The sequence below is a fragment of the Ranitomeya imitator genome, chromosome 4, assembly GCF_032444005.1.
Source record: "Ranitomeya imitator isolate aRanImi1 chromosome 4, aRanImi1.pri, whole genome shotgun sequence".
Taxonomy (NCBI): domain Eukaryota; kingdom Metazoa; phylum Chordata; class Amphibia; order Anura; family Dendrobatidae; genus Ranitomeya; species Ranitomeya imitator.
The window spans coordinates 532,191,894-532,211,052 of record NC_091285.1 but is presented as its reverse complement, the minus strand read 5'-3'; the positions used below and the strand labels follow the sequence as shown (position 1 = coordinate 532,211,052).

Here is a 19,159-nt window from a genome sequence, read left to right as displayed (position 1 = left end):
CAGATAAGCCCCTGATGCAGGTGGGCTTACCTCACCCGCGATTTTCGGGGTGACAGGTTCCCTTTAAATTCATCTGTACACCTCCCCCCCCTTGGGACTCCTATAGCATCGATATAAATGTGGGGGTCAAAACAGCCTTTTGGTTCCAAATTTGTTTCCCGTTTTGTTCTGTGGAGATTTTCTGAAGTTAGGGGTTTGGCTAGTGTACATTCTCCTATCCACTCTCCTTCTAAATGAGTTCTAATCTTCATGTCTCCACATATCCAGAAAACATCAGAAACAGACTGGGTTTGGTTGATCAGGTCTCCTCTGGTTGCATTACTGTATCTGCTGCAATATCCCTTTGTGAAATTACCCCAAAATATGCTCCCTTCAGTATTAGTGTAACAGGTGTATTTTCCTGGGTATATGGTAATGCCTTGACCTGGATTAGGTGTTTTTGTGACTATGGGGTACTTCTTTTTCCAGTTTTCGCAATTTGTTTCATGAAGGGATTTGTTAGTAAACAGACTCAGGAAACATTTTTCCACATCTGGGGTTAAGTCTAAAGGGACAGATCCTAAGTGGGGTCTCGCTCCTGCACAGACAAAGCAATTGGATTTATTATATTGATTGGCTGTATATTTCATCCACTTCAATCATAAGTTGGTCTCAGTGTATCCCGTTTCAATGGCAAGAATATCTTCAAATGTGGGGTTTGCAATGGCTGTCATTTTGTTAAGTTTTTGGATACAGAACATTAGAGGGTTTGAATGCTTATTTTTATCTTTTGGCGACATTTCTTTTATATCTGCTAATATGAATTGACCTAGATGGGCACAACTGGCACACATCATTTACATATGTACCCAGCAGATAGGTGCCATTATCGCCAGGTTGAGGGTTCTCCAGGTTGAGGACTAAAGGGTTGCATTGGCAAATGGTATCACAGGGCTTGAGGACTTTTGTATGGGAGAGTGTCATCCTAATGAGTAGGGATTTACCCTGTAAATCCTGTTTTCTTGAGGCTGTGTTTGGTCTATACCCCCAATCTTCACCAGTGTTCCACCTGACCGCCCTCCATGAACTACACGTTTGTCCCCATCCATCACCCGTAACACATATATATTGTTGTCCTGATCTCAGCTGTGCCGGTTGACTCATTGTGGAAGGTGAGGAAACCCACTTAGTGTCACACTGTACTACATCACAATAATCAAATTTAAAAGAAGCAACGTGTGCAGTAGTATTATACCAGAATGTGATCACCCCCCAGTTTGGGTGATTGCGACCTGTTGTGCTCCTACAAAGGAGTATAGAATGGCACAACACACAAAGTAAAGGATATGCAACATTATGTAGAAGGTTCTGATGGAGGCACGAACTTCTTGCAGTGAGAGGCGTGTATCCACGTCAGTCTTCCTTCAAGTTTGACCGAAGTAGGAGTTGTCAGAAGCACTTGGTTTGGACCCTCAAATCTCAACTCCAGGGAAGTCTTTCTGACGAACTTCTTAACCAGCACGTAGTCACCGGGTTGGAAAGTATGGGTACCTTCACTGGAATCTGGATCTGGAATGCATGATAAAACTTGTGCATGTGTTACTGACAGTTCTTTAGTAAGGGCAATTACATATTTTACTAGAGTATCACTTCCTAAGGCTAGCTGTTGTGGAAAATATTGACCCAACCTTGGAGGCCCCCCAAAAAGAATCTCGTATGGTGTAAGTTTAGTGGGACCCCTTGGAGTGTTTCTGACGGAGTATAAGGCAATGGGCAAAATGTCTGTCCAAGGAAGTCTGACCTCCTGACAGGCTTTCAGTATTTTATTTTGAAGGTGCTATTCAGTCTTTCTACTTTCCCACTGCTCTGGAGGTGATATGGAGTATGTAAACCCAAATCAGCTCCCACCAATGTCCATAGTTCCTTAGTCAGTGCTGCAGTGAACGCAGGTCCTTGGTCACTCTCAATTACCTCTGGGACCCCAGATCTGCATACTACTTCAGTCATCAGTCTCTTAACAGTCACTCTGGCAGTCATGTTTGTTACTGGATAGGCTTCGGGCCATCCTGAGAACATGTCAGTCGCTACCAGTACATACTCATACTTCCCTACTTTTGGCATTTGAATGTGATCGATCTGAATTCTCTGAAAGGGATAGAGTGGTTTAGCCAAATGTTTCTGAGTAACTTTCTGAGGCGGTGCTGGATTGCATGTTGCACACACAAGGCAGGACTTGCAATATTTTTGGGTGACAGTAGAGATTCCAGGTGCCATATAAGTCTTCCAAATCACGTCATTCATCTGATTCTTGCCTCTGTGGGTGATACCGTGTGCCCATTCTGTCACTGAGGGGTACAGATTACGGGGTAGACAGACCTTTTTGTTCATCCTCCAGACTCCATCTTCATCCTTTTTAGCTCCTCCTTCTTGCCATGACTTCTTTTCATCATCTGATGTCTTGTCTTGATGTAGATGGATAATCCTCATAAGAGAGCCTTTAGTCCCTTCTTCAGTGTCTTGTGACACGTACACCGCTGATTTCTCTTTCCCAAGTGGATCCGCAGCATAGGCTTTTGCTGTTTTGTCAGCAAAGAAGTTCCCCCTTACTTCTGGAGAATCCAATCTCCCGTGAGCTTTGATCTTGATCACTGCAACCTCCAAAGGTAGATCTAGAGCGGCCACAAGTTCTTGTATGGTAGCAGCATGTTTTACAGGAGTTCCACTGGACGTTAGGTATCCTCTGGCTGCCCAGATGCTGCCAAAGTCATGAGCCACTCCGAAAGTGTATCTTGAATCCATGTAGATGTTGACCACCTTCTCTGTCCCTTCCTGACAAGCCAACGTCAAAGCTTTAAGTTCCGCTTCTTGTGCAGACATGTGCGGTGGTAGTGATCCAGCTGAGATGACCTGGTCATGTGTAACCACGGCATATCCCGTATGGAACCTTCCTGTTTCATAGCAAATCTGGAACCATCAGTGAAGAACGTCAGGTCAGCATGTGGGAGTGGGTCTTCAGACACGTTTTTCTTGGAGGCTGCTTCTTCCTGCATTTGTTCGAGACAGTCATGATCCTCTGAGTGTGTAGAGGCATCTTCTCCGAGAGCATTAGTATCATCATCCACATCCCCCCTGGAAAGAGGAAGCAGCGTGGACGGGTTGAGGATGGTGCAGCGGACAAGAGTGACATTATCCGGAATCAAAAGGGAACATTGAAGTCTCATATGACGCTGTAGCGACAGGTGTTTAGGTTGAGTCTGGCCTAGAATAGCTTTTATGTCGTGTGGAGCCATTAAGAGAACCGGATGTCCTAAGATGATATCAGAAGTTTTGTCCAGAAGCATATGTGCAGCATGAACGGCTCTGAGGCAAGTCGGGGAAGCTTGAGACACCGAGTCCAGGCGGGCAGAGTAATAGCCGATTGGTCTTGTTCTTCCCCCATGTTTTTGTGCTAGGACTCCGGAAGCATGTCCTGCTACTTCACTGACAAACAAGTAAAAAGGTGGTTGATAATTTGGGATCCCAAGAGCTGGTGCAGACTGTATGGCCTGTTTAAGAGGGTAGAAGTCTTCCACAGATTTGGGACGTAGTGGAAACGCTGACGTCTTAAGGTCATCGTACAATGGTTGCATTAGCTTGGAAGCGTCTAGAATCCATTGGCGACAATATGTGATAAGTCCTAAAAAAGCTTGTAACTGCTTAGGTCCTTTTGGTAGAGGAACGGTCTTAATAGCAAGTTTCCTTTCATCCGACAGGTGTTTCAATTTTGGAGAGAGACAGTGGCCTAAAAACACGACTTTAGGCTGACATTGCTGGACTTTGTTGAGGGACACCTTACAGTTTTGTTGTGCAAGATGAAGAAGAAGACTGAGACTTGACTCTTCAGCGGTCGCCTGATTAGGACAGCATAGTAGGAGATCATCCACATATTGAAGGAGGACAACTTGATGGCTAATCTCTCTCCACGGCTGTAGACAAGTGGCAAGGGCCTGAGAGAAATGACTTGGTGAGTTCTGTGCTCCTTGTGGTAAGACCATCCAGGTATATTGTGATCCTCTGTAATTGAAAGCAAACAGGTACCAATCTTCTGGATGCAGTGGTATGCTGAAGAAAGCATTGGCCAGGTCTATGACAGTGAAACGTTCTGCATCTGATGGTATTTCCGACAGCAATGTATGTGGATTGGGCACAATGGGACTTTCTAGTACAGTTGCTGCATTAACAGCCCGGAGATCTTGAACCATACGATACTTTGGGGCTTCTCCTTTTAATGTCCTCTTCTTTACTGGAAACAAAGGTGTGTTACATGGAGAGTTGCATTTGACTAGTGCCCCGTTTCCAAGAGAGTCTTGATCTGAGTGGCCAAAGACTCTTCCTGGACAGATTTGAGTGGGTATTGGGGCGCCCTAGTAAGCTGAGCTCCAGGTTTAAGAATGACCCTATCGGGGGCACAGCAAGACGTCCAATATCTTCAGGGCCAGTAGACCATAGAGTAGATGGAACTTGTGACATCACTTCTGGCTGAACACTCGAGACTGTGTTAGCAGCTTCATCCATCATCATAAGCAGAGGTGCAGCTTGAAGTTGACACTCTTCGCTCGGATCGAGCGGGTCAGTGATGGTGATGGTGAGACCATCTTATGAATAGGCAATAGTTGCTCTCAGCTTTTGGAGAAGGTCTGCTCCCAGAAGGTTGGTAGGACAAGTGGGGGACACCACTAGACGCATAAACACATCTTCGTATGGTCCAACCTGTATCTTACGGGTGAGCTTGTTAGAAGTAGGCTTGCCATCCACTCCCACGCATGTCACGGCTTCAGAGGATATCAGATCTGGAAAAGGTAGGTCCTGTAATCTGATAACTCTTCTGGCTGCACCTGTATCCACAAGAACTGGTAAGGGTTTGCCTTGAACGTTGATAGTTACTTTGGCTATAGGACCAGACATAGAAGCCAAAGTATTGGACACTGGCATGCCCTTGTCCTATTGGGTACTTAGATCCATCAGAGCTGCGGTGTGATTGACATCTGGATGCATCTGAGCTTGTATTGGTCGTTTGTAGTATTGGTCATTGTAACGAGGATAGTTGAATCTGCGATTATCCTAGTTGTGATTCCCGAATCTGCATCTTGGAAAAGGGGCCCTGCAATCCCGTTTTCGGTGACCTGGGTTGCCACAATTGAAGCAGACATCTTTGCTACGAGGTGATAGAAGTTTCTGGTTTTGATATTGCACATCAGTCCATAGAATATGGGTCTTTTTGTTCGAGGTTATCGATTTCTCTGGGAGTGTTTTTTCGAATCCCTTAGCTATTGTTAAAACATCCTTAGGATCCAATGTAGCATATTCAGGTCTGATTGCTTGAAATTGCTTCCTCAGGGCTTCCCGAAGGCCTTCAACAAAAGAAGAGACGAGCAGTGTCCGTTGAACTTTTATTTGGTTACTGAAGCCAAGGTCATTAAACATTTGGGCTAAGCGAGCATGATATCTCTCCACCGATTCCCCTGGTTCCTGCGTGACATCCTTGAAACATGTTGACTGATCAGCCAACTTATCCGAGGCCCATTTCTTAAGTTGTTGGCAGAACAAAATAGCAGAGTCCCATGTGGTGTCACTGGCAAGTGAGGCATCATTGAACGCAATCTCCATAACAGGCAACTATGCATCGCCTGCTTTAAGATTTGCCAGGGAAATGGGATCTTGCCACGTGGCTGAGTAATTCTTTTGGATTTGAAGCATGCTTCTGTAGAAAGGCATCGGCTGTTTTTCTGGATCTGGAAGTTGGTTCAACAGAGTAGCAGCTTGCTGGGGTGTAAACTTGACGTAGAGGGTGGGCTCCTCAGACATGAGCATTGGCACTGTTGGTGGTGGCACCTGAGGCGGGAGTAGAGATGGCACCGGGAGTACAGATGTAATCCCTTGTGTATGAGGAGCAGGAGGAGGCAACAGTCCTGGAATGAGGGGCTCTATTTGGGCAGCTCCAGTATCATGTTGTGGGGTCCAGGTAACGCAGGCAGTCTTAAAAGCTTTAACAGTCCTGTCCTCATTACTAATTAACCTGATTTCAGAGAGGCAGCAAATGCTTGGGGGGCTACACTTGTTTATTATAATTCTAACGATTTCCTTTGTACATGCATGAACAGAGAAACCAAAAATTCCAACACCAATGGCGGGAATTGTCAAGGTCTCAATCTGCTCACTAATATTCGCATACTCTAAAATGCGAGTTATTGCTGCACGAAGTTGTTGAGCACAAACGTCTGGATGAATAGGGTCAAAGGTAGGGGTCACAGCGTGTATGATCATTCTACACGGAAGATTGCCAGCTTTAGTAACTGCTATGTTCCCAACAGCTATCTGACCACGTGACTCAACAATGATTTGACGGTCAGCTTGAATAGTCGCCCCTCCTGCTTCCACTATAGCTCTAGCTACACCTCCATTGTGCTTTAACCGAGAATTGGCAGCATTAACAATAGCGTCTGTCTCCATTGTTGTTATGTCACCCTTTCCCACCACTAACAAGGGTCCCTCAAGAAGTTCTTTTTCAAAAATAGGTTGCCAACATTCCCTCCCCTTTGTGCTTCCTGTGCTATTGGTATCCCCCTCCTAGATTGAGCCCCCCCTTGTTACAGTTGCCGCCGTCCCATACAGGTGTGCGCTTGGCTGCGAGAAAGCCTGTGAGGTACTGGGTATAGGGTTAGGTAGACTACGTGAGAGTGCTGTTGTAGTGGAAGCGTTGGGAGGAGAGGCCGTTGCTTGGAGCATCTCGTATGGGTGTGCGGCTAAATTGGCAGTGGAAGTGACAGTAGAAAGGGTCGGTGCCGGGGACGATCCAGTTGGGAGGATTGCTGGATTCACGACAGGAGTGATAGGGGAAAGGGTCGGTGCCCCATTGGAAACCACTGAGACAGGAAACATGGGTAAAGCCTATTCACTTCCCGAAGGAATATAGTATTGGCCGTTAGTGGTCATTACTGGGTAACAAGGATTTAGTGATGTGGAGTGTAGCCTTAGTCTGAGATGTTCACCACCTGGAGCAGCATATTTGCCATCCACAAAATGGCCGCCGCCAGAATTACATTTGCGATCCACAAAATAGCCGCCGTCAGAATTAACACATGGCCCATCCACAAAATGGCTGCTGCCAGAGCTAGCACTTTTGCCATCCACAAAATGGCTGCCGCCAGAGCTAGCACTTTTGCCATCCGCAAAATGGCTGCTATTAGAATTAGCACTTTTGCCATCCACAAAATGGCTGTTGCCAGAATTACATTTGCCATCCACAAAATGGCTGCTATTAGAATTAGCACTTTTGCCATCCACAATATGGCTGCTGCCAGAGCTAGCACTTTTACCATCCACAAAATGGCTGCTATTAGAATTAGCATATGGCCCATCCACACAACGGCTGCCGCCAGAATTACATTTGCCATCCACAAAATGGCCGCCATTACAACTAACACTTTTGCCATTCACAAAATGGCTGCTATTAGAATTATCACTTTTGCCATCCACAAAATGGCTGTTGCCAGAATTACATTTGCCATCCACAAAATGGCTGCTATTAGAATTAGCACTTTTGCCATCCACAAAATGGCTGCTGCCAGAATTACATTTGCCATTCGCAAAATGGCTGCTATTAGAATTAGCACATGGCCCATCCACAAAATGGCTGCCGCCAGAGTTAGCACATGGCTCTGGGCCACCATTATACGGTGGTGGCCGCTCACAGGATATATTTTTGTAATACACATAACTCAAAACTCTACCCTTTTTATTCCTTTCCTCTTCTACCCAATTTTCTATATACAAACTTTCAGAGACTCTTTCCCATGCCCTAGCAGTAGACAACAATCCATTATCTTCTAGGATACCTTTTCTTTCTTTCAAGACAATCTTCCACTCCAAGGGCTGTAACCTCCCCCCTTCTGGCATTCCACACAATTTCATGAGCTTTTTACATTGTTTAACATGACTCTTCCCTTCACGAGTCGCCACTAATGTACACGGGTCTCTCTTGCCATCTGAATTTGGCTTAGTGCCAATACGGCAGAATTGCATTAATTTCTCCATCTTTCTATAGATATATATATATATATATATATATATATCTCAAGATAAAACACCAAACAAACAATTAGACGGGGGAGATGACTCAAACCTGAGATTCTAAAGAGAACTGAGTCTGCAGCACACGCTTCCTATTTCGTCTTGTCACGTGGTCCCTGTCTGACTTCAGTGTTCCGTACTTTACAAACCAATTATTCCCTACTTAATCAAATTACTCCTAAATTACCAGGCCCCGTGCTGAGTCAATTCACGCCAGGTCACAAGGCAAAACTAAATTTAGTAGGCTCGAACTGAGTCATCTCACTCCAAGTTAACGGGCCCCTACTAGGCCGAGTCAATTCACTCCAGGTCCTAGTCTGTCCTATACAGAACTGAAAGTCGTATCACAGGCGACAACTGTGTACTGTACCACAGACAATACATTTTTTTTTTTAACTGAAATATTTGCTTATCTTTTTTTTTTTTTTCTTTAACGCTGAAAAAAAAAATCCACTTGCTCTCTTAACTACCAGTCATCTCCCCTCTTCACAACACGTAACAGGCAGTAGGCAACTAAAACATGTGACGATTCTTGCAATTAAATGACCAGCAGTGGAGAGACCCTTCTACCGTCTTACAGATACCACGAAAACCGGACACGGTCAGGCAATCTGCACAGGATACCCCGAAGGACACAGGTAAAGACTACAGATTATAAAAATCAGCAGACGTACCGTGTTCTGATAAGGAGGTGATCAGTCTCCAGGTTCGGGGTATTCATCAGCGTGTCCTGCTGTTCCACTCGCCGGTCCTCAGGGTTCAGGGCTCTTCCTCTGCTGACCCCAGGTTGGGCGGACAAATATGTTAGGTTGAACAATTACTAAAATGTTCACTCCAGTTGCCTACTCCTGGCCTAATGGATATTGATCAGGTGCGCACTAAAGAAATAACATATGACAACACACAGTCAGATGTAAACTCTCCTTGATCAATCTATGGCTCAGCTCCAAGGACTTTATTTAATCAGAACACAGGTTTATATAACCCCTGTAAGGGGGGCTCGGTTAGCTTTAAAATGGGAGTGATCGGATGTATTTCATTGGTTAGTGGGTTGGGCAATGAGCAAGTCCATGGGCGGATCCATGAGGTCATCAGGATGGGTTGATCCATGAGGTCATCAAGGTGGGCGTCACTGTGGGCGGATCCATGAGGTCATCAGGCTGGGCGTTATCTTGGATATCAGCACATGGCATGCTGATACAGGAAATGGCAGCCATCTTTAGGGTCTCACTTTGATCTGAGAAAGCTTATGTAAGGTTAAACAATACATGTTATGGGTTGCTTCTCTCAATCTCTTACGTCTTGAGGTTAATTAAGTATTTGATCTGATGGCTCTCCTCAACAACAGCTCTAATATTTGTATACTTGATCTGCAAAAACGTCATCATCTACTTGTTATAATTGTATGGAGCACATACTATGTGGTTTGTTGTAAAGTACTATTTATCTATGATATTCTGGTTTCTGGTTCACAGAAATGACCACAGAAATACCAGGATCAGTGACATTACCAGGAGCGCCCATGACAGCCGGGCAGGTCAGAATGGCTGGTCCCTTGCCATCACGGGGCGGAAAACGACGTTCTGGGTAAGATTCCAGGTGTCTCCATTCATTAGCCACATCAGTCTATACAGTGGTCACAGCCCCAGTAGTGTCTCCGTTCATTAGCCACAGCAGTGTATACAGTGGTCACAGCCCCAGTAGTGTCTCCGTTCATTAGCCACATCAGTCTATAGAGTGGTCACAGCCCCAGTAGTGTCTCCATTCATTAGCCACATCAGCCTATGCAGTGGTCACAGCCCCAGTAGTGTCTCCATTCATTAGCCACATCAGCCTATACAGTGGTCACAGCCCCAGTAGTGTCTCCGTTCATTAGCCACATCAGTCTATAGAGTGGTCACAGCCCCAGTAGTGTCTCCGTTCATTAGCCACATCAGTCTATAGAGTGGTCACAGCCCCAGTAGTGTCTCCATTCATTAGCCACATCAGCCTATACAGTGGTCACAGCCCCAGTAGTGTCTCCATTCATTAGCCACATCAGCCTATACAGTGGTCACAGCCCCAGTAGTGTCTCCATTCATTAGCCACATCAGCCTATACAGTGGTCACAGCCCCAGTAGTGTCTCTGTTCATTAGCCACATCAGTCTATACAGTGGTCACAGCCCCAGTAGTGTCTCCGTTCATTAGCCACATCAGTCCATACAGTGGTCACAGCCCCAGTAGTGTCTCCGTTCATTAGCCACATCAGCCTATACAGTGGTCACAGCCCCAGTAGTGTCTCCGTTCATTAGCCACATCAGTCTATACAGTGGTCACAGCCCCAGTAGTGTCTCTGTTCATTAGCCACATCAGTCTATACAGTGGTCACAGCCCCAGTAGTGTCTCTGTTCATTAGCCACATCAGCCTATACAGTGGTCACAGCCCCAGTAGTGTCTCCATTCATTAGCCACATCAGCCTATACAGTGGTCACAGCCCCAGTAGTGTCTCCGTTCATTAGCCACATCAGTCTATACAGTGGTCACAGCCCCAGTAGTGTCTCTGTTCATTAGCCACATCAGTCTATACAGTGGTCACAGCCCCAGTAGTGTCTCTGTTCATTAGCCACATCAGCCTATACAGTGGTCACAGCCCCAGTAGTGTCTCCATTCATTAGCCACATCAGCCTATACAGTGGTCACAGCCCCAGTAGTGTCTCCGTTCATTAGCCACATCAGCCTATACAGTGGTCACAGCCCCAGTAGTGTCTCCGTTCATTAGCCACAGCAGTGTATACAGTGGTCACAGCCCCAGTAGTGTCTCTGTTCATTAGCCACATCAGTCTATACAGTGGTCACAGCCCCAGTAGTGTCTCCGTTCATTAGCCACATCAGTCCATACAGTGGTCACAGCCCCAGTAGTGTCTCCGTTCATTAGCCACATCAGCTTATACAGTGGTCACAGCCCCAGTAGTGTCTCCGTTCATTAGCCACATCAGTCTATACAGTGGTCACAGCCCCAGTAGTGTCTCTGTTCATTAGCCACATCAGTCTATACAGTGGTCACAGCCCCAGTAGTGTCTCCGTTCATTAGCCACATCAGCCTATACAGTGGTCACAGCCCCAGTAGTGTCTCCGTTCATTAGCCACATCAGTCTATACAGTGGTCACAGCCCCAGTAGTGTCTCTGTTCATTAGCCACATCAGTCTATACAGTGGTCACAGCCCCAGTAGTGTCTCTGTTCATTAGCCACATCAGCCTATACAGTGGTCACAGCCCCAGTAGTGTCTCCATTCATTAGCCACATCAGCCTATACAGTGGTCACAGCCCCAGTAGTGTCTCCGTTCATTAGCCACATCAGTCTATACAGTGGTTACAGCCCCAGTAGTGTCTCTGTTCATTAGCCACATCAGTCTATACAGTGGTCACAGCCCCAGTAGTGTCTCTGTTCATTAGCCACATCAGCCTATACAGTGGTCACAGCCCCAGTAGTGTCTCTGTTCATTAGCCACATCAGTCTATACAGTGGTCACAGCCCCCGTAGTGTCTCTGTTCATTAGCCACATCAGCCTATACAGTGGTCACAGCCCCAGTAGTGTCTCTGTTCATTAGCCACATCAGCCTATACAGTGGTCACAGCCCCAGTAGTGTCTCCATTCATTAGCCACATCAGCCTATACAGTGGTCACAGCCCCAGTAGTGTCTCCGTTCATTAGCCACATCAGTCTATACAGTGGTCACAGCCCCAGTAGTGTCTCCATTCATTAGCCACATCAGCCTATACAGTGGTCACAGCCCCAGTAGTGTCTCCATTCATTAGCCACATCAGTCTATACAGTGGTCACAGCCCCAGTAGTGTCTCCGTTCATTAGCCACATCAGTCTATATAGTGGTCACAGCCCCAGTAGTGTCTCCATTCATTAGCCACATCAGCCTATACAGTGGTCACAGCCCCAGTAGTGTCTCCATTCATTAGCCACATTAGTCTATACAGTGGTCACAGCCCCAGTAGTGTCTCCATTCATTAGCCACATCAGCCTATACAGTGGTCACAGCCCCAGTAGTGTCTCCATTCATTAGCCACATCAGTCTATACAGTGGTCACAGCCCCAGTAGTGTCTCCATTCATTAGCCACATTAGTCTATACAGTGGTCACAGCCCCAGTAGTGTCTCCGTTCATTAGCCACAGCCGTCTATACAGTGGTCACAGCCCCAGTAGTGTCTCCGTTAATTAGCCACATCAGTCTATACAGTGGTCACAGCCCCAGTAGTGTCTCTGTTCATTAGCCACATCAGTCTATACAGTGGTCACAGCCCCAGTAGTGTCTCTGTTCATTAGCCACATCAGTCTATACAGTGGTCACAGCCCCCGTAGTGTCTCTGTTCATTAGCCACATCAGCCTATACAGTGGTCACAGCCCCAGTAGTGTCTCTGTTCATTAGCCACATCAGTCTATACAGTGGTCACAGCCCCAGTAGTGTCTCTGTTCATTAGCCACATCAGTCTATACAGTGGTCACAGCCCCCGTAGTGTCTCTGTTCATTAGCCACATCAGTCTATACAGTGGTCACAGCCCCAGTAGTGTCTCCGTTCATTAGCCACATCAGCCTATACAGTGGTCACAGCCCCAGTAGTGTCTCCGTTCATTAGCCACATCAGTCTATACAGTGGTCACAGCCCCCGTAGTGTCTCTGTTCATTAGCCACATCAGCCTATACAGTGGTCACAGCCCCAGTAGTGTCTCTGTTCATTAGCCACATCAGTCTATACAGTGGTCACAGCCCCAGTAGTGTCTCTGTTCATTAGCCACATCAGTCTATACAGTGGTCACAGCCCCCGTAGTGTCTCTGTTCATTAGCCACATCAGTCTATACAGTGGTCACAGCCCCAGTAGTGTCTCTGTTCATTAGCCACATCAGTCTATACAGTGGTCACAGCCCCCGTAGTGTCTCCGTTCATTAGCCACATCAGTCTATACAGTGGTCACAGCCCCAGTAGTGTCTCCGTTCATTAGCCACATCAGTCTATACAGTGGTCACAGCCCCCGTAGTGTCTCTGTTCATTAGCCACATCAGCCTATACAGTGGTCACAGCCCCAGTAGTGTCTCTGTTCATTAGCCACATCAGTCTATACAGTGGTCACAGCCCCAGTAGTGTCTCTGTTCATTAGCCACATCAGTCTATACAGTGGTCACAGCCCCCGTAGTGTCTCTGTTCATTAGCCACATCAGTCTATACAGTGGTCACAGCCCCAGTAGTGTCTCCGTTCATTAGCCACATCAGTCTATACAGTGGTCACAGCCCCAGTAGTGTCTCTGTTCATTAGCCACATCAGCCTATACAGTGGTCACAGCCCCAGTAGTGTCTCCGTTCATTAGCCACATCAGTCTATACAGTGGTCACAGCCCCAGTAGTGTCTCTGTTCATTAGCCACATCAGCCTATACAGTGGTCACAGCCCCAGTAGTGTCTCTGTTCATTAGCCACATCAGTCTATACAGTGGTCACAGCCCCAGTAGTGTCTCTGTTCATTAGCCACATCAGTCTATACAGTGGTCACAGCCCCCGTAGTGTCTCTGTTCATTAGCCACATCAGTCTATACAGTGGTCACAGCCCCAGTAGTGTCTCCGTTCATTAGCCACATCAGTCTATACAGTGGTCACAGCCCCAGTAGTGTCTCTGTTCATTAGCCACATCAGCCTATACAGTGGTCACAGCCCCAGTAGTGTCTCCGTTCATTAGCCACATCAGTCTATACAGTGGTCACAGCCCCCGTAGTGTCTCTGTTCATTAGCCACATCAGCCTATACAGTGGTCACAGCCCCAGTAGTGTCTCTGTTCATTAGCCACATCAGTCTATACAGTGGTCACAGCCCCAGTAGTGTCTCTGTTCATTAGCCACATCAGTCTATACAGTGGTCACAGCCCCCGTAGTGTCTCTGTTCATTAGCCACATCAGTCTATACAGTGGTCACAGCCCCAGTAGTGTCTCTGTTCATTAGCCACATCAGTCTATACAGTGGTCACAGCCCCCGTAGTGTCTCTGTTCATTAGCCACATCAGTCTATACAGTGGTCACAGCCCCAGTAGTGTCTCTGTTCATTAGCCACATCAGTCTATACAGTGGTCACAGCCCCCGTAGTGTCTCCGTTCATTAGCCACATCAGTCTATACAGTGGTCACAGCCCCAGTAGTGTCTCCGTTCATTAGCCACATCAGTCTATACAGTGGTCACAGCCCCCGTAGTGTCTCTGTTCATTAGCCACATCAGCCTATACAGTGGTCACAGCCCCAGTAGTGTCTCTGTTCATTAGCCACATCAGTCTATACAGTGGTCACAGCCCCAGTAGTGTCTCCGTTCATTAGCCACATCAGCCTATACAGTGGTCACAGCCCCAGTAGTGTCTCTGTTCATTAGCCACATCAGTCTATACAGTGGTCACAGCCCCAGTAGTGTCTCCGTTCATTAGCCACATCAGCCTATACAGTGGTCACAGCCCCAGTAGTGTCTCTGTTCATTAGCCACATCAGTCTATACAGTGGTCACAGCCCCAGTAGTGTCTCTGTTCATTAGCCACATCAGTCTATACAGTGGTCACAGCCCCCGTAGTGTCTCTGTTCATTAGCCACATCAGTCTATACAGTGGTCACAGCCCCAGTAGTGTCTCTGTTCATTAGCCACATCAGTCTATACAGTGGTCACAGCCCCAATAAATCATCGGTACATGTGAAAATAAGAAACTTTAGTGATTTATCCAATTAGATAAACCTGCTTCTTTCTCCTGGACTGATCTGTCACTCTGTAATCTGGATTCATTGTTGAGCTAGGAGATGTCAGCTGGTGCTTATAAAGTTCTATGGAGACCCTGACGTCTGCTGCACGGTCTCCTGAAATTCTGCACTTTCATTTTCGGTTCCATTGCATATGTGTCAGTGTAGTCATACAGAATGGGGCCAAGCCAAGGGAACTGGGAATTGTCTATTGTCCACGGCAAGGTCAGGAGAGGCGCGTGATTTTCCGTTTTCTGAACTAAAAGTTCAATAAATTAATGTTGTTAAGCTTAAAGAGGTTTTCCCATCTGACATAGCCACAATGTGTGGGAACGGCATCTTTCTGCAGAGAGGTAGTTGGAAACCAGCACATGATGGGACCCCGTTATTGAGATAGATATGGATCCTCCACATCTTCTATACCCATGTGAGACATTTCCTGTGGATATGAATGTAACTTTACTGTCTGACCATTGCCACCTTCTCCCATTGTAGTCCAGAATCAGTCTATCCTCGCTCTGACGATGACACCTCTCTATGTCCTGGTGTGCTTGGGGTGAGGTTGTGCCAACCTGGACCAGTAAGGGCTGTTTCATATGTCAGTGATGATCGCTCCGATGTCAGATTGCAAAGCACGGGCTGGCCGCACATCTCCTGACCCGAGCGTGACAGCCTCATGGAAATCTATCAATCTACCACACAGCCCGTGCTTTGCAATCTGACATCGGACCGATCATCACTGCCATCTGGAACAGTCCTAATACTGCAGTGTAAAGTATGGGGGAAACAGAGCAGCCGTCTGAGTCTAGGATTGTAAAGTAGATGGATTGAAGGCTACCCAAGACTCCCAGTAGATTTATCTATGGCTGATAACATCTGTATTTATGCTAAATGAAAGACATTTTGCAGTTATTTTTTTTTTGTAGTTTATCTGGGCAGCTATTATATATTTCTATTACAAATTTGTGAAAACGTCCTGTCTTGTATGTGGAAATACAAGTCCGTGTTATGCTAGTTTAATGTGCGGACTCTGCCACCGGAGGGCAGCATCATACAACTAATGTCCTGTACAGCGAGCACTAGAAATGGCAGCTTACTCAGCACAGGCCCTGGCATTGACATTATGTTTCTGCTTCACTGAGAGATGATTGATTTTGTATTGTCCAACACATATTTTGATAATTCCAACTACAATAAGACTGATCGATGATTAATTTTCAATTTTACATTGTGTTTTTCTCCTGTATGAAATATTAATTAATATATTTCTTCTTACCTTTGGGGTTCCACAACTTTAGGACACTGAAAACATTTTGCATGCAGAGCTACAGTGAGGAAAATAAGTATTTGATACACTGACAGTTTTGCAAGTTTTCCCACCTACAAAGAATGGAGAGGTCTGTAATTTTTATCGTATGTACACTTCAACTGTGAGAGACAATCTAAAAAAAAAATCCAGAGAACATTGTATGATTTTTACATAAGTAATTTGCATTTTATTGCATGAACTAAGTATTTGATACAATAGAAAAACAGAACTTAATATTTGGTACAGAAACTTTTATTTGCAATTACAGAGGTCAGACCTTGAGCGCCCTGCAGGATTTTAATCCATGACTGCGTAGTGTGTTACTAATGGTAATATGTGAGACTGTGGTCCCAGCTCTCTTCAGCTCATTGACCAGGTCCTCCCGTGTAGTTCTGGGCTGATTCCTGACCTTTCTCAGAATCATCCTTACCCCACGAGGTGAGATCTTGCATGGAGCCCCAGACCAAGGAAGATTGACAGTCATCTTGTGTTTCTTCCCTTTTCTAATAATTGTGACAACTGTCGTTGCCTTCTCACCAAGCTGCTTGCCTATTGGCCTGTAGCACATCCAAGCTTTGTGCAGGTCTACAATTTTGTCCCTGGTGTCCTTAGAGAGCTCTTTGGTCTTGGCCATGGTGGAGAGGTTGGATTGTGATTGAGTGTGTGGACAGTTGTCTTTTGTACAGGTAATGAGATCAAACAGGAGCAATTAATACAGGTAATGAGTGCAGAATAGGAGGACTTCTAAAAGAAAAACTAACAGGTCTGTGAGAGCCAGTATTCTTGCTGATAAGTAGGTGATCAAATACTTATTTCATGCAATAAAATGCAATTTAATTATTTAAAAATCATACAATGTGGATTTTTTGTTTTTTTATTTTTAGATTCTGCCTATCACATGTGAAGTGTACCTACGATAAAAATGACAGACCCCTCCACTCTTTGTAGGTGGGAATACTTGCAAAATGGTCAGTGTATCAAATACTTATTTTCCGCACTTAGTCAACAGTCCTGGGAACCTGACCGACCTAATAAGTCAGTGAAAATGTCAGGATCAGGACTTACTGCGATCCGTTTGGACCTGGATCCGGCACAGCTGTGTCAGGACATGTCCATAGTGTCTGGTTTGTCATTAGGAGCTTCCATTCTGAGGAATATCTGCTGCCTGGGTGTGAAGCAGCCGCATAGTAATGTCATGGCGCTGACTTCACAGCACAGACGACCTCTTTCAATTCTTTCTGGAGCATATTGTGCATTAAACACTGTTTAATCTATTAACGGGCATGCAGGAGGAATGCTATTGGATTTTTTTTTTCAGGAGTTAGTCATAAAATCCATACTAAAATCCTGACAGTATCCACAACTTATATATATATATAAAGTCTAACGTCCGAATGCCAAGTCACAAATGTAGAGAGAACAGAGCTTTCCACGTGTAAGAAGGCTTTATATTCAAAGCTTTAACTTTGAAACAAATATTCCAAAAAGTTTTCCTTCCAGTTGTGCAGTGTTGGGATGTGATCAGTAGATGGCAGTATCGTGCTGTGTCCCAGGAGCCATGGTCTCTTATTCCCTACATTGTTACCTAGGTGAGTACACCATGCATGTCACTAGTACACAGTGGAAGGGAAAACCTAGTGGCATCTATCAGATTATAGCTCTCATTTTTCCAGTCCAGGATGTAAAAATTAAAGAAACCAATAAATTGGCTGTGCTGAGCCACTTTCAAAGTCTTACAACATCTCCCCCTTTTGTGTCACATTTCTCCCAGTGGGTTGCTAGCAGTGAATGTGACGTTTACCTCCAGTCTGAGGCCGCTCCTGGCCTGGTGCTTCATGCACAGCAGAAAGTTTCCTCCAATATTTGTAACACTGGCCACGAGATAAAGTTGACAGTGCACCGTAATCCACGGTCACCTTTTTGCTTTTCTAGGCAGTATCCTAGGAAAACGTGGACCTAGCTGCAGCGATTGCCTGGAGTTAAAACCCAGAAAGCCACTGCGAGCATCTAATTTCATTTTTTGACATCACCTCGTGGACAGATCTTTCTGGTGTTATGGCTGGAGTCACGCTAGTGTATGGCGTTGGATCGACATGATAAGGAGGCTCGGTAGCACAGGTGCGGAGGAGATAGAAAAACATGTTTCCATGGCCTGACTGTGCGTATATCGGGCAGCACTGGGATGACATCCGAGTGCAGTCCGATGTTATGAATCCATTGACTTGTATGGGCCGTCGATATACACTGCCACACACAGCATGCTTTGTCATTCCAAATCGGCATGAGAAAATAATCGCAGATCTGCTCTGCCCCATAAAATAACATTGGGCGAAGTGCTATCCTATAAAACATCAGGTAGCACTCGGCCGTGTTATACGCTCGTGTGACCCCGGCCTATAGGTGCTCGTCATTCATTTACACCTACTGATCAAGGCTGTAAAGCAATTTATCGGCCTATTTACACAGTCTGAGCAGAAATATGATTGTTCTGTGCACACATGATCTCATGGTTATCGGCACACAGGACAATATGCTGCTGATGATAATGATTTTAATGCCGGCTTGAGCAATCCAATCACTTGATAAATGAGAATTGTGCTGATAATAGGTGAAAAAGCGTGCTAGCGAATTCCCAATTATCTGCTCTACCAGACGGGCCTTTATTGGCTTATTACAAGACTGTAGAATAGTCTGGTGCATGCGAGTCCGTCAGTGAAGCAGAACATGAGTGCTGTGCAACCACTTTATAAATGAGAAGACTGCGAACAACAGCAATTTCACTACACGTGTTTGAGGGTGTTGGTAAGTGACATGGCTGAGCTATGGTATCTCTACAAGCCTACCCCTGCATCGCTGTTTCATTAAGATTTACCATTAAGGGGTCTATGATAGCTGGTTGACTGCTCATAAGTAAGCCAGAATAGCGGCCATATATATATAGTCACCTAATAGATATCTCTAAAGGTACCTTCACACTAAGCGACGCTGCAGCGATACCGACAACGATGT

General features: G+C 45.8%; 1 protein-coding gene across 4 annotated transcripts in view; it reads left to right on the top strand.

Moving 5' to 3' along the window:
- Positions 1-19,159, top strand: part of ARNT2 (aryl hydrocarbon receptor nuclear translocator 2) — a 147,117-nt gene that overhangs the window by 21,140 nt on the left and 106,818 nt on the right. For all 4 annotated transcript variants that reach the window (XM_069766201.1, XM_069766202.1, XM_069766204.1 and 1 more), the window contains one exon: positions 9,564-9,675. In XM_069766201.1, coding sequence (XP_069622302.1) covers positions 9,564-9,675 — 112 coding nt within the window. The remainder of the gene's footprint in view (positions 1-9,563; positions 9,676-19,159) is intronic.